General features: G+C 38.1%; 1 protein-coding gene across 2 annotated transcripts in view; it reads left to right on the forward strand.

The window, feature by feature from the left end:
• Nucleotides 1–9,488, forward strand: part of LOC129412378 (uncharacterized) — a 10,572-nt gene extending 1,084 nt beyond the window's left edge. Inside the window, exons 2-7 of one of the 2 annotated variants that reach the window (XR_008633682.1) lie at nt 2,369–2,707; nt 2,822–3,058; nt 3,149–3,211; nt 6,040–6,111; nt 6,858–6,964; nt 7,153–9,488. Coding sequence is in view for 1 of the 2 variants with exons in the window: in XM_055166080.1 (XP_055022055.1) it covers nt 2,369–2,707; nt 2,822–3,058; nt 3,149–3,211; nt 6,040–6,111; nt 6,858–6,871 (725 nt within the window). In the remaining variant the exon portion in view is untranslated. Of the gene's footprint in view, nt 1–2,368; nt 2,708–2,821; nt 3,059–3,148; nt 3,212–6,039; nt 6,112–6,857 lie in introns of both variants that reach the window. The other variant, XM_055166080.1, reaches the window with a different exon arrangement.
• The last annotated feature ends 4,183 nt before the right edge of the window (nt 9,489–13,671 follow it).

Here is a 13,671-nt window from a genome sequence, read left to right on the forward strand (position 1 = left end):
GTGAACAAACCATGTATCATTCGTTCATTTGTTTTTCAATATAAAACCAAAAATAAGAAAATGAAAAAACAACAGTTTTCTTCGTTATTTGTCTCCAAAACCAAAATGAAAAAACGGATAACGATTCTTTTTTTCAATTTTCGATTTTGTGTTTAAATGAAGAATGGAAAAAACGGATAACGGCTGTTTCCCATTTACGTGACTTCAGTGACGCATACGGACTGAACCAGGACTGATCCAGGTCCAAGACAAGACCAGGACCAGACCGGGACCAGATCGGAGGCTCAGAGCCCACGGCAGGGCCAGAGCTCGAAGCTGAGGCTCTGACCATGCGGAGACTCGGAGTCAAAGCTCGGAGTCCACCCTGGTCCGGCTCTGGTCCAGGTCTGGTCCCGGTCTGTCCCGGTCTCAGTCCCGCTCTGGTCCCGGTCTGTCCCGGTCTCAGTCCCGCTCTGATCCCGGTCTGTCCCGGTCTCAGTCCCGCTCTGGTCCCGGTCTGTCCCGGTCTCAGTCCCGCTCTGATCCCGGTCTGTCCCGGTCTCAGTCCCGCTCTGGTACCGGTCTGGTCTCGGACCTGGATCAGTCCTGGTTCAGTCCATACGCGGTGCAAAAGTCCGGCATCGCAGTCACGGAAGTCACGTAAACGGGAAACGGCCGTTATCCGTTTTTTCCATTCTTCATTTAAACACAAAATCGAAAACTGAAAAAACAAATCGTTATCTGTTTTTTCATTTTGGTTTTGGAGACAAATAGTGAAGAAAACTGTTGTTTTTTCGTTTTCTTTTTTTTTGTTTTATATTGAAAAACAAATGAATGAATGACACACAGATTGTGAACTGTCAATCTGTGTGTTCTGGAAACGCCCGCCCGACTGTGGGGTTCTCAATTTTCCCGGTTCTCAATTTCCCCGGTTCTCAATTTTTTTTCTTGGGGAGATTTGTGGGGGAAAAGTCTAGGTCTGTTTTGTTTTTTGGTCCCAGTTCACCCCTGATAAAGACAAGTTTTTGTCATTCTTTTTGAGCTAATTCCACTGGCCAAATGTTCCATAGTCTAATTCCACAGACTGAAGCACAAAAGCTTTTCTTTGTTCACTGATTTGAAGTTTGTTTTGCCTCTCAATAAGTTTTGAATATTTTCAGGTAGAGATTTATTATTCTTTATTATTAAACACCAGTTTGAGTGTTTGAAAGGCGACTGCATCAGAAACTCTGAGTAGATTTCAGAAACATCGGTGTGTTGTGATTCAGGGCTCCAGCCGTGTGTGTGCAGAGTAATGTTCTTCTTCTTCTTCAGAGTCACTAATTTCTGCAGATTTGTTTTACTGTTGTCCCAAACTCCTGTGCAGTATCTGAAGTACTGCAGTACTAGTGAACAGTAAAAAATATGGACTGATTTATAATTCAGAACTTGTTTTGGAATTAGAACCACATGTAGTGTTTTTGAAACTTTTCCTTTACGTGTTTAATGTGTGATTTCCACTTCATTTGATTGTCACTCCTAAAAATCTAATTTCTGTCATTTGTTTAATGTTTACACCATCCAGACACTGATTTCTGTGTTATTTGTCCTATTTCTAAATCTTTCTTCATTTTAGATTTATCTATATTCACTGATGGTTTGTTTACATTAAACCAGAGTTTTATTTGATCAAGTTCTGCAGGTTAATTTCATTCTTGCAGGTCGATGTTAGACCAAAGCAAATTTGCAAACATTATGGCTTTCAGTAAATAAGACACTTGACACATTCATGTTTGTTTGATGTGTTTTACATTAAAGGCTACGATCCACGCCGCGCATCTCAACATTAAACAAAAAAAAAGTATACTGCCAAAAGTGTCTTTCATTTTTAACTTTTCATTTGTATTTCATACATTATAATACAAATATTATTATTTGTATATTTTTGTGTTGTGTTCATGAGTTTTGGAATCATTATTTTATCGTACGTTTTGGGCGGCTCATTCTTTTCAGCTTCCTCACCTCTAAATGTTGCAATAAAATATTTACATCTTTTTAATAATTTGAACACTTTTTATTGCATTTTTGTTCAGGATGGCACCACATTTCAAGTGTAAAACAACACACAACACGCACATTTACATAAAGTCAACTTAATTCTGAGCTCACAGAGTCATATTTGAAAGACTTCTGTCTTTCCCCTTTTAAATTCTATGTACACGTGTTTTTATTGGGTGTTTTTAGTCGTCACAGCTCGTCTTTGTTCAGAATCGCTCCATGTGTTGAATGTTTGTCACTGTGTTTTTTTTACTGCTCAAACTAACTGCCCCTGGTGGGATTAAGTTAAAAATTATAAAATTACAAAGTTATCTGAATCTGAATCAGAACCTTTATAATTTGTCTTCCACAGATTCAGCTCCACCTGAGTTTGTGAAAAAGGGAGGAAGTATCACTTTGCCCTGTAAGAACGTGGGACAAAACAAAAATAATGGAAATATACAAAAGTGTAATGGAACCATGTGGATTTTTAACTCGACTGAAAAACAACAAAAATCTGAAGTCCTTATTGAACATGGAAAAATCACCTCCAAAGTCCCAGAGATGAAACCTCGACTCAGAGTGACACAGGAGTGTGGTCTGGAGATTCAAAATGTTCGTCCTCAGGATGCTGGAAAGTTTCAGTGTCAATTTAACCAATCAGGACGTCACCTGCCCCCTGACGCTTCTGTGTACCTCTCTGTGGTCTCATGTGAGTATTTATATCCATCACGAGTCTAACCCACAGCCTCCTCACTGAGAGGAGACAGGATAACCACTCTGCCACATTAACACTAACACTAACACCATCTCTTGTGTTTCACAGTGATTACATCAAAATACATGGAGAAGAATATTCAGTTCAAATGTAATGTGTCCTCCTCTCTCTCTGCTGTCAAAACAAAATGGCTGCTCAACGGCAAAGACATCAATAATAAAAATATAACAACTCATCAAACAGGCACCACTGTTAAAGTTCCATTCAACTCACTTTCCAGTTACAAAAACCAGCTTGAATGTGAAGTGACTCATGGACTCAAGAAGATGAAGAGTTTCACTCTAGGTGAGACCAGGAGTCAGTTGTGAAAATAATCATAAGACCTTTATTGGTTTAAGACAGAGTTGATTCATGAACCTGCCTTGTTCATTTCAGCGGAGCTTTTAACTACAACTGTAACAACCCAGAACAAGAAAGAAGAAGAAGACGCCAATAAAAGTATGTTTGTGACAAAACCTCCACCAACAACTGAACCAGGTCTAAACTTAGACTTAGACTTAAACAAACTTTATTGATCCACAAGGGAAATGATTTGGACACAGCAGCTCACACATCACAATAAAATATAATAACAAAAAGCAAAAATATAAAAGATTTTTTAAATAAATTCTAAATACGTAGCAAAAAAGAGCAAGAGACAGGAGTCAAATAAGACATAATTATATAAATGTAAATGTACAAGTCAAAATAAAATAGAAAAAATAGGAAAACAGCGTAACAATTGTTAGCATGTGTTATCGGACGAAATAATGACTGGAATCGATCGATTAAAATCACAAAGAATTTATTCCCTATTCAATACAATTCTAATACAGAGCTCTGGGTCAAACTGTTGCCCCTGATGCCCTACAGCTACACAGGACTTACATCAGGCGAACGTCTGTGTTTCCCTCAACCCACAGATATAAAACATCAGCATGAATATTCAAATACATGTTGAGCAGGTTCCTCCCTGAAGCATCATTGTCGTTTACCATAAAGGGACAGTGTCAGGGAGTAACAGATTACATGTACCGGGATTACGTAATCAGAGTACAATTTATGAGTAACTGTATTCAGTTACACTTACTGTTTCAGTGAGTGGTAATTGGATTACAGTTACTTTGTTGAAATAAATGGATTATACAGAGGGATTTAACTGTTTTCACATTTTGGGCTAATGCAGGACTAAACCAGGTCTAAAACCAGAACTAAACCAGGTCCAAAACCAGGACTAAAACCAGGTCTAAAACCAGGACTAAAACCAGGTCTAAAACCAGGACTAAAACCAGGTCTAAAACCAGGACTAAACCAGGATTAAACCAAGACTAAACCAAGACTAAACCAGGTCTAAAACCAGGACTAAACCAGGATTAAACCAAGACTAAACCAGGCCTAAAACCAGGACTAAACTAGGTCCAAAACCAGGACTAAAACCAGGTCTAAAACCAGGACTAAACCAGGTCTAAAACCAGGACTAAATCAGGTCTAAAACCAGGACTAAACCAGGTCTAAAACCAGAACTAAACCAGGTCTAAAACCAGGATTAAACCAGGTCTAAAAGAAGGACTAAACCAGGTCTAAAACCAGGACTAAACCAGGTCTAAAACCAGGAATAAACCAGGTCTAAAACCAGGAATAAACCAGGTCTAAAAGAAGGACTAAACCAGGTCTAAAACCAGGACTAAACCAGGTCTAAAACCAGGACTAAACCAGGTCTAAAACCAGGACTAAACCAGGTCTAAAACTAGGACTAAACCAGGATTAAACCAAGACTAAACCAAGACTAAACCAGGTCTAAAACCAGGATTAAACCAAGACTAAACCAGGTCTAAAACCAGGTCTAAAACCAGGATTAAACCAGGTCTAAAAGAAGGACTAAGCCAGATCTAAAACCAGGATGAAACCAGGTCTAAATCTAAACCAGGTCTAAATAAGGACTAAACCAGGTCTAAACAATATGACACTAACAGCAGAGTGAACATAACTGAAGGCAGCAGTGTCTCATATAGAAATAATTTCTCTATCAATAATATTTTTTATATGTTTAATTAAACACTGGGTTTTTTATTTTCTTTTAGCAGACAGTTATGTTCAGATTTCCTGGTCTTTGCTTCTCCACAACAAACAGTCGCTTATTCATGGAGACTTGGGCTCAACAGACAATTTGAAGAGAACAAGAATTTTCAGGACGTGTTTGGTTCATTCATGTAATTTTAAAAAGCATCACAATATCAAGTAATCCAAAGTATTCAGATTACATTACTCACTTTAAGTAATTTAATGGATTCCGTTACAAACTACATGTAATGTAGGTGTGTGTAATCTGTAATCTGTAGGGGATTACATTTTAAAAGTCACCTTCCCAACACTGTAAAGGGATGACAGCCAAACGACTCCACTGCAACCGCGAAATACACAACCTTCACCTTCACAGCAGAATCTTTAAACATACAGATCAGATTTCAGTGGTTCAGCGTTAACTCACTGTGCGACTTCAGTAACAATATTTAAACAAATATATCATTTCAGTATTTAATATATGCATGTGGTACACTCACCATACTGTATTACTCCATACAGCCTTCACAATGATATGATGACAGGACACAGGGCTATTCATTACATAAGGGGGAGTAGTTGCACAGTTGTAGGGAGTATTATCTGTTACATAAGGGGGAGTAGTTGCACAGTTGTAGGGAGTATTATCTGTTACATAAGGGGGAGTAGTTGTACAGTTGTAGGGAGTATTATCCATTACATAAGGGGGAGTAGTTGTACAGTTGTAGGGAGTATTATCCATTACATAAGGGGGAGTAGTTGTACAGTTGTAGGGAGTATTATCTGTTACATAAGGGGGAGTAGTTGTACAGTTGTAGGGAGTATTATCTGTTACATAAGGGTGAGTTGTTGTACAGTTGTAGGGAGTATTATCTGTTACATAAGGCGAGTAGTTGTACAGTTGTAGGGAGTATTATCTGTTACATAAGGGCGAGCAGTTGTACAGTTGTAGGGAGTATTATCTGTTACATAAGGGTGAGTTGATGCACGTTAGTGTCGACTCTGCTTCCACACAAAGAGGTTTAAACAGGAACGAAGCAAATAAATGAAGAAGTGCATAACAGACACTTCTGTGAGACGAGTTGACCACGGAAACTATGTTAAAGAAAGACAAACTGTGAGCTGACCTCAGAGACATGTAACAATGAACTGGACTTGTTCTTGCTAAGAGCGTGCAGGTGATGCAAAAGATACTCAGTGTTCGTGTGTTGAACTTGTGTGTGCAGGTTCGCTGTGGGCAATTCTGGTAGCTGGAGTTCTTCTCATTGTGGGGGGGATCATATGGAAGAAACACAAAGGTAAGCTGTATCTATGTGTGACACAACAGGCTTCTTTTATTTTATCAAACAAACTAAATGACCAGGCAAAAGGCCCCTCCAAAGCTTCCAAAGCTTCTCACCCCACAGCGGTGAGACGCAGGCCTCGTGCTGTGCTGCTCTGAGCTCCAGGAAGCACTTGAAGGTGAAATTAAATACGACTCTGGTTTATCGCTGTGGTACAGTTTGTAAAGTCCACAGTGACAGAGCAGTTGGAGTGGGACTGCAGATCGATACAGTGGTGCAAAGTGAACAAAAACATCATTTATTATTGATGACATCTGAGAGTTTATTTTGCCAGAATCTTGCGTATGTGAAAAATGAAGGGGAGGGGCCCGTTTGTTAAAGGAGCGCTGTCTGTTGTTGTGATCTGACTGGACGGCAGGACCGAGACTAAAGCAGGACGATACTCGTGATACCAGGACTAAAACCAGGCCAGTCCTGGACAAAGTGAGTTTAAAGCAGGATATGTTTTTCACAGTGTAAAGAGGAAGTGGTGGAGAATGTTTGGTTTATGGTCTACAGATCAGAATGGTTTCACACTCACTAATGTGACTCACTTTCTCCTTTAACACAGTGAGTCACATTAGTGCAAACTGAATATGTGGGCACAGGTTGTATATGATCAGGTTCAATACTTGTGGGGTTTTTCTTTTTGGATTTTGTCCTTCTACAAATCTCATTCATAAAAATGCATTCTTTAGTAAAGTAAGATCTGCTCTGCTCAGGTCAGTCTGAGTGAGGAGGAGGAGGTGACCTACAGCTCAGTGAGGAAGACAGCGGTGGAGGACCCTGCTCAGCTCTACGCCACCGTCAGAACATGAAACAGCAACCAACCAACCCACCGACTGATCAACCAACCGACCCACCAACTGACCCACCGACTGATCAACCAACCGACCCACCAACTGACCCACCAACTGATCAACCAACCGACCCACCAACCGACCCACCAACTGATTAAACAACCGATCCACCAACTGATCAACCAACCGACTGATTAACCAACTGATCCAACAAATGACCCACCGACTGATTAACCAACTGACCCACCGACTGATCAACCAACCCACCGACTGATCAACCAACCGATCCACCAACCAATCCGCCGACTGATTAACCAACCGACCCACCAACCGACCCACCAACTGATTAACTAACCAACCCACCGACTGATCAACCAACCGACCCACCAACTGACCCACCGACTGATCAACCAACCGACCCACCAACTGACCCACCAACTGATCAACCAACCGATCCACCAACTGATCAACCAACCGACTGATTAACCAACTGATCCAACAAATGACCCACCGACTGATTAACCAACCGACCCACCAACAACTAACCAACCCAAAACAAACGAACAAAAATGTACATTCCAACACCAACGTGTGGACTGACCAACAGGAACAAGGCTCTTTCAAATATAAAGTATTGTGACGTTTTAATGCAAAAAATTTAATGAAAATATATTTAACTTGTGAGTTGTAGATGTAACACAAGTAGAAATAGTAGACCTAATCCACAAAGAACTAATAATTCCCTGGAAGTAGTAGTGGAGGCCTTGTAGTACTGGTAATAATCTATTAGAAGTATCAGTGGTCAAATATTAAATATTAGTAGTAGCAGTCTTGTAATAGTACAGCCTAGTGCTAGTATCCTAATAACAATCAACTTTTTATTTCAATATCAACTTGTAGAGCACATTTACAACAACTTATAACAATGCCTTAATAGTAGTAGCGTAGTAGTAGTATTGTTAGCAATCCTAAAAAAGAAGTTGTCAGCGCAGTAATATTTTTGTTGTTATCCAGTGTTTTTTGTGTAAATATTAAAGTTAAAGTTAGTTAGACAGCAGAAGTAACTGGGCCCTAAATATGAGAGAAAGAAAAGATAAAGCTCCACAGAAGAGGAACAGAAGCAGAAGAGGAAGAGGCAGAGGAGAAAAGGAGGAGCAGTATAAGAAACATAAATGTTCAAATCATTTCATATTGTTGTATGAAAATTAATTTATCCTGCACATAAATCTCTCAGGTTAACACTGACTCACAGGAGTTATAGTAACACCATCATGTTTCCTCGGCACACCACTGACACCATTCTCTAACCTGTGGCATGTTGCTGTTTATCCGATGTCTACAGGTCTTCATAGTCTCACCACACTCGCTTTATAAACCTCCTCCCGTGGAAGCAGAGTCAAGGGGCTTAACATTCAAAGATTAAACTCTGTTCCCATTTGAAATCATACTATGTTCACTTCTGAAATCATACTATGTTCACTTCTGAAATCATACTATGTTCACTTCTGGAATCATACTATGTTCCCATTTGAAATCATACTATGTTCAGTTCTGAAATCATACTATGCTCAGTTCTGAAATCATGCTATGTTCACTTCTGAAATCATACTATGTTCTCTTTTGAAATCATACTATGTTCACGTTTGAAATCATACTATGTTCACTTCTGAAATCATACTATGTTCCCATTTGAAATCATACTATGTTCACATTTGAAATCATACTATGTTCACTTCTGAAATCATACTATGTTCCCGTTTGAAATCATACTATGTTCCCGTTTGAAATCATACTATGTTCCCGTTTGAAATCATACTATGTTCACATTTGAAATCATACTATATTCACATTTGAAATCATACTATGTTCACGTTTGAAATCATACTATGTTCACGTTTGAAATCATACTATGTTCACGTTTGAAATCATACTGTGTTCACTTCTGAAATCATACTATGTTCAGTTCTGAAATCATACTATGTTCAGTTCTGAAATCATACTATGTTCAGTTCTGAAATCATACTATGTTCAGTTCTGAAATCATACTATGTTCCCGTTTGAAATCATACTATGTTCACTTCTGAAATCATACTATGTTCCCGTTTGAAATCATACTATGTTCACATTTGAAATCATACTATGTTCACTTCTGAAATCATACTATGTTCACGTTTGAAATCATACTATGTTCACTTCTGAAATCATACTATGTTCCCATTTGAAATCATACTATGTTCACATTTGAAATCATACTATGTTCACATTTGAAATCATACTATGTTCCCATTTGAAATCATACTATGTTCCCATTTGAAATCATACTATGTTCACATTTGAAATCATACTATGTTCACTTCTGAAATCATACTATGTTCCCGTTTGAAATCATACTATGTTCCCGTTTGAAATCATACTATGTTCACGTTTGAAATCATACTATGTTCCCATTTGAAATCATACTATGTTCACTTCTGAAATCATACTATGTTCACATTTCTAGTCCCCCCAGGTCGTATTACTGATGTAAATAAACTTCTCCTGCTTAAGACTCCAGTTGGTCTCCAGCCTTTTACTTCCACCTTTTCTTGGACAAACTGAAAACTTCAACAACTGTCAACATAAAACTTGTGTCACCTTTAGACTCACTGTACTTACTGTACAATAAAAAACTCAAGTAAGAGTACTGGCCACACCGGCTTGTCTAGGCCTGATCCCGTCAGATCTCAGAAGCTCAGAGGCTGGACCTGGTCAGTACTTGGATGGGAGACCAGTGGGAACATCAGGAGCCACAGGAGGCACCAGTCACAAAAACTGTTGTTTGTGTCTTTAGGCAAGACACTTCACCCACATTACCTAGTATGAAAGTGGTGTGTGTGTGAGTGATGGTGTTTTGGTCGGAGGGACCGATGGTGCTGATTGGCAGCCGCGCTTCTGTCAGTCTGTCCCAGGGCAGCTGTGGCTACAGTAGTAGTTTACCACCACCGGGTTTGGAGAGACTCACTAATGTTCTGTAAAGTGTCTTTGTGACAAATGTCTGTGAAAAGCACTATATAAATAAAGACTTATTTACTTAATGCTTCACTGTACAATAAAATACTCAAGTAGGAGTACTGCTTCAGTGTCGTATGTTACACAAGTTGGAGTAAAATATAGCGTCAGTCAACTGTGAGAAGTACAAGTTCATGAAAATGTGAGTAAAATCCCTCAGTCGTTCAGGTAGAATCCACAGCAAAAGAAGAAATTCAATTTGTCAACTGGACAAACGTTTTTGGTTGAATTCAATTTCTCAGCTCATCCAAGCTGCTTCCTCAGTTCTGGTCAGACACCAGTGGACTTATATCTGCCTGCAGGGGGCGCTCACTACACTGAAACTACTCTGAAACTAAACACACTTATTTATTTACAGTTTCTGTGAGTTAGCTCGGCCTATTGAACTGCACTGAGATTGGATGAGCTGCGAAACGGATTTGACCAAAATAAACTTTGTCCAATTGACAAATTCAGTTTCTCCTTTTGACAATTTAGTGAAAAGGACCTCACTCAATCATCTGCTGTTAAAGTCAAGGTTAAGTTCACATGTTCCTGTGTTTTATATCATGTTTTTGTGTCAGGTCAAATGTGCTGTAATAAATAAACCAAACTCACAGGAGAAAGCTGCGAAGTGGGACTACAGCAAAACCACATTTCTAATAAAACTGCTAAACTACAGCTACTACTGCTACTGCTACTGCTACTACTACTACTACTACTACATGTGTGTGAGGGCATAGGAAAGTGGGGGAAATATTGCGATATGAAAGAAACTGGTGTGAAGTGAAAGAGGAAGCTCTAAATAAATAAACCTGTTCAAGAGTTACCCAACAGCGCCATCTTGTGGTTAAACATGTCGATCCTTTCAAATCTTCTGTCATCAGGATGTTGAAAATTCTGGAATGGAGAAAAAAATTGAAGCTGAAATAATATATTTACATTGACGAGCAGACTTGAATGCTTTGGTTTTATGACATAATAACAAAAAATAAGCAACAATTATGAATTTTTCAAGGTACAAATCTTATTTACAGTTTTCTAACCCTAAAATAGTATTTGGGCTTCACAAAAGGCATAATTTATGATGAAATGTGTAATATAGCTGTAGATGAAGTGAAAAACTGGATTTTGCTTTAGAAAAAATGCTCAGTGTCTCTCTTAATCTCTTGTTAAATAAACAAATAATGTAAAACACAATTGTAAATGTTTTTAAACTGGGCTCTGATTTCATTCACATGTGTCTGAGTGGTTTTTATTTTCCAAATTGTTCTTGATTTTTCATAATTTGTGATATTCTGAAATTAATGGAGTTTTCCCATAAAACTGGCATTATGTTCCACTTCACTTTTGCCTCCAGCCGCTTCCATGACGAAATTTAGAATATTTTTGTTTACAATTTATCAAAGGGTGTAAAGGGACAATTAAAAAAGCCTCATTCTTTTCACATTGTGGCTAAATATTAAATTAAAAACCAAACACGTAGCTCCATAAAAACAGTAGAGAAGAAAACAAAACAAACAAACACGGGGACTCACGTGGTTACGTCACTTCCTCCTCACGTTTGGCTCCGGGAAAATCCGTAAAAATATGTCAAATTTGTTTTCATTTCTTTTTTAAAACTTATATTTTGTGTTTGACAAAGTTTAAACCGTGTTAGCATCGGAGCTAACGCCGTTTCAGAAAAGCGCGAACGTGTCCGTGATGAGCCAATCAAATGTCCCAAAGTAACTAACGAAATAAATAAATTAATTGGAAAAAAAAAAAAAAAAAAGATAATAATAATGAAACTAAATAAATAACTAAATAAATAAATAAGTGACTAAATTAAAATAAATAAATAAATAACGAACTAACTAAATAAATAAATAACAGAAAAAACTAACTAAATTGAAAAAAAAAAAAAAAAAAAAAACTAACTAAATAAATAAATAAATAAGTATCTAAATTGGCAAACTAAAAAAAAAAAAAAAAAAAAAACTAAACCTGGTTTAGGTATAAACTAGGACTAAACCAGGTCTAAATCAGATCTAAACCAGGACTAAACCAGAATTAAACCAGGTCTAAACCAGGACTAAATTAGGTCTAAACCAGGTCTAAACCAGGTCTAAACCAGGACTAAACCAGGACTAAACCAGGACTACACCAGGTCTACACCAGGTCTAAACTAGGACTAAATCATGTCTAATCCAGAACTAAACTAGGTCTGACCCAGATCTATCCCACAACTAAACTAGGTCTTTTCCAGGTCTAAATCAGATCCAAACCAGGTCTAAACCAGGACTAAACTAGGACTAAACCAGAACTGAACCAGGAGTAAACCAGATCTAATCCAGGACTAAACCAGGTCTAACCAAGGTCTAACTCAGGACTAAACCAGGGCTAAAACAGGACTAAATCAGGTCTAAACCAGGACTAAACCAGGACTAAACCAGGACTAAACCAGGACTAAACCAGGACTAAACCAGGACTACACCAGGTCTAAACTAGGACTAAATCATGTCTAATCCAGAACTAAACTAGGTCTGACCCAGATCTATCCCACAACTAAACTAGGTCTTTTCCAGGTCTAAATCAGATCCAAACCAGGTCTAAACCAGGACTAAACTAGGACTAAACCAGAACTGAACCAGGACTGAACTGAGAACTGAACCAGGAGTAAACCAGATCTAATCCAGGACTAAACCAGGTCTAACCAAGGTCTAACTCAGGACTAAACCAGGGCTAAAACAGGACTAAATCAGGTCTAAACCAGGACTAAACCAGGACTAAACTAGGTCTAAACCAGGAATAAACCAGGACTAAATCAGGTCTAAACAAGTACTGAACCAGGACTGAACTGAGAACTGAACCATTAAACCAGGTCTAAACCAGGACGAAACCAGATCTAATCCAGGACTAAACCAGGTCTAAACCAGATTTAAACCAGGACTAAACCTGGATTAAACCAAGACAGAACTAAACTGGGTCTAAACCAGGTGTAAAACAGGACTAAACCAGGTCTAACCCAAGACTAATCCAGATCTAAACTAGGACAAAACCAGGACTAAATTTAGACTAAACTAAACTGGGATTAAGATGGGTCTAAACCAGGTCTATAACAGGTCTAAACCAGGTCTAACCCAGAATTAAATGGGATCTAAACTAGAACTAAACCAGGACTAAACCTGGACTAAAGCAAGCCATGAATAAACTGGGATTAAACTGGGTCTAAACCAGGTCTAACCCAGGACTAAACCAGGTCTAAACTGGGACTAAACCAGGACTAAGCCAAGTCTACACAAGAACTACTCAGGTTTTACCCAGGTCTAAACCAAGTCTACACTAAGACTAAACCAAGACTAAACCAGGTCCACGTTTATACAATTTAATTTCATCTTTTCACATTGTGAGAATTCAAAGTTAGATTTTTGCTTAAATAAATAAATAAATAAATAAACAAATTCACAGTTCAAATAAATTCTATATTTTTCTCATTTTGTAAAACTGAAAGTAGATTAAAAAGAACAGGCAATTTAAACAAAAATAAATAAAAGACTAAGACAAATAAAATAAAAGACTAAATTAAAAAATCCTGTCAAAATGAACAATGGTTATAATTAACTGTTTTTTAAAAAAAATAACCCGGATGAAGGAACGATCTGGAAATGTCAAACTTGGAAACACAATTTGAAAGGTTTTCCAATACCGCCATCTTGTGGTTCAAAAT

Source organism: Boleophthalmus pectinirostris, unplaced genomic scaffold, assembly GCF_026225935.1.
Source record: "Boleophthalmus pectinirostris isolate CB_2022bp ecotype Guang Dong unplaced genomic scaffold, ASM2622593v1 HiC_scaffold_11, whole genome shotgun sequence".
In the NCBI taxonomy this organism is placed as follows: domain Eukaryota; kingdom Metazoa; phylum Chordata; class Actinopteri; order Gobiiformes; family Gobiidae; genus Boleophthalmus; species Boleophthalmus pectinirostris.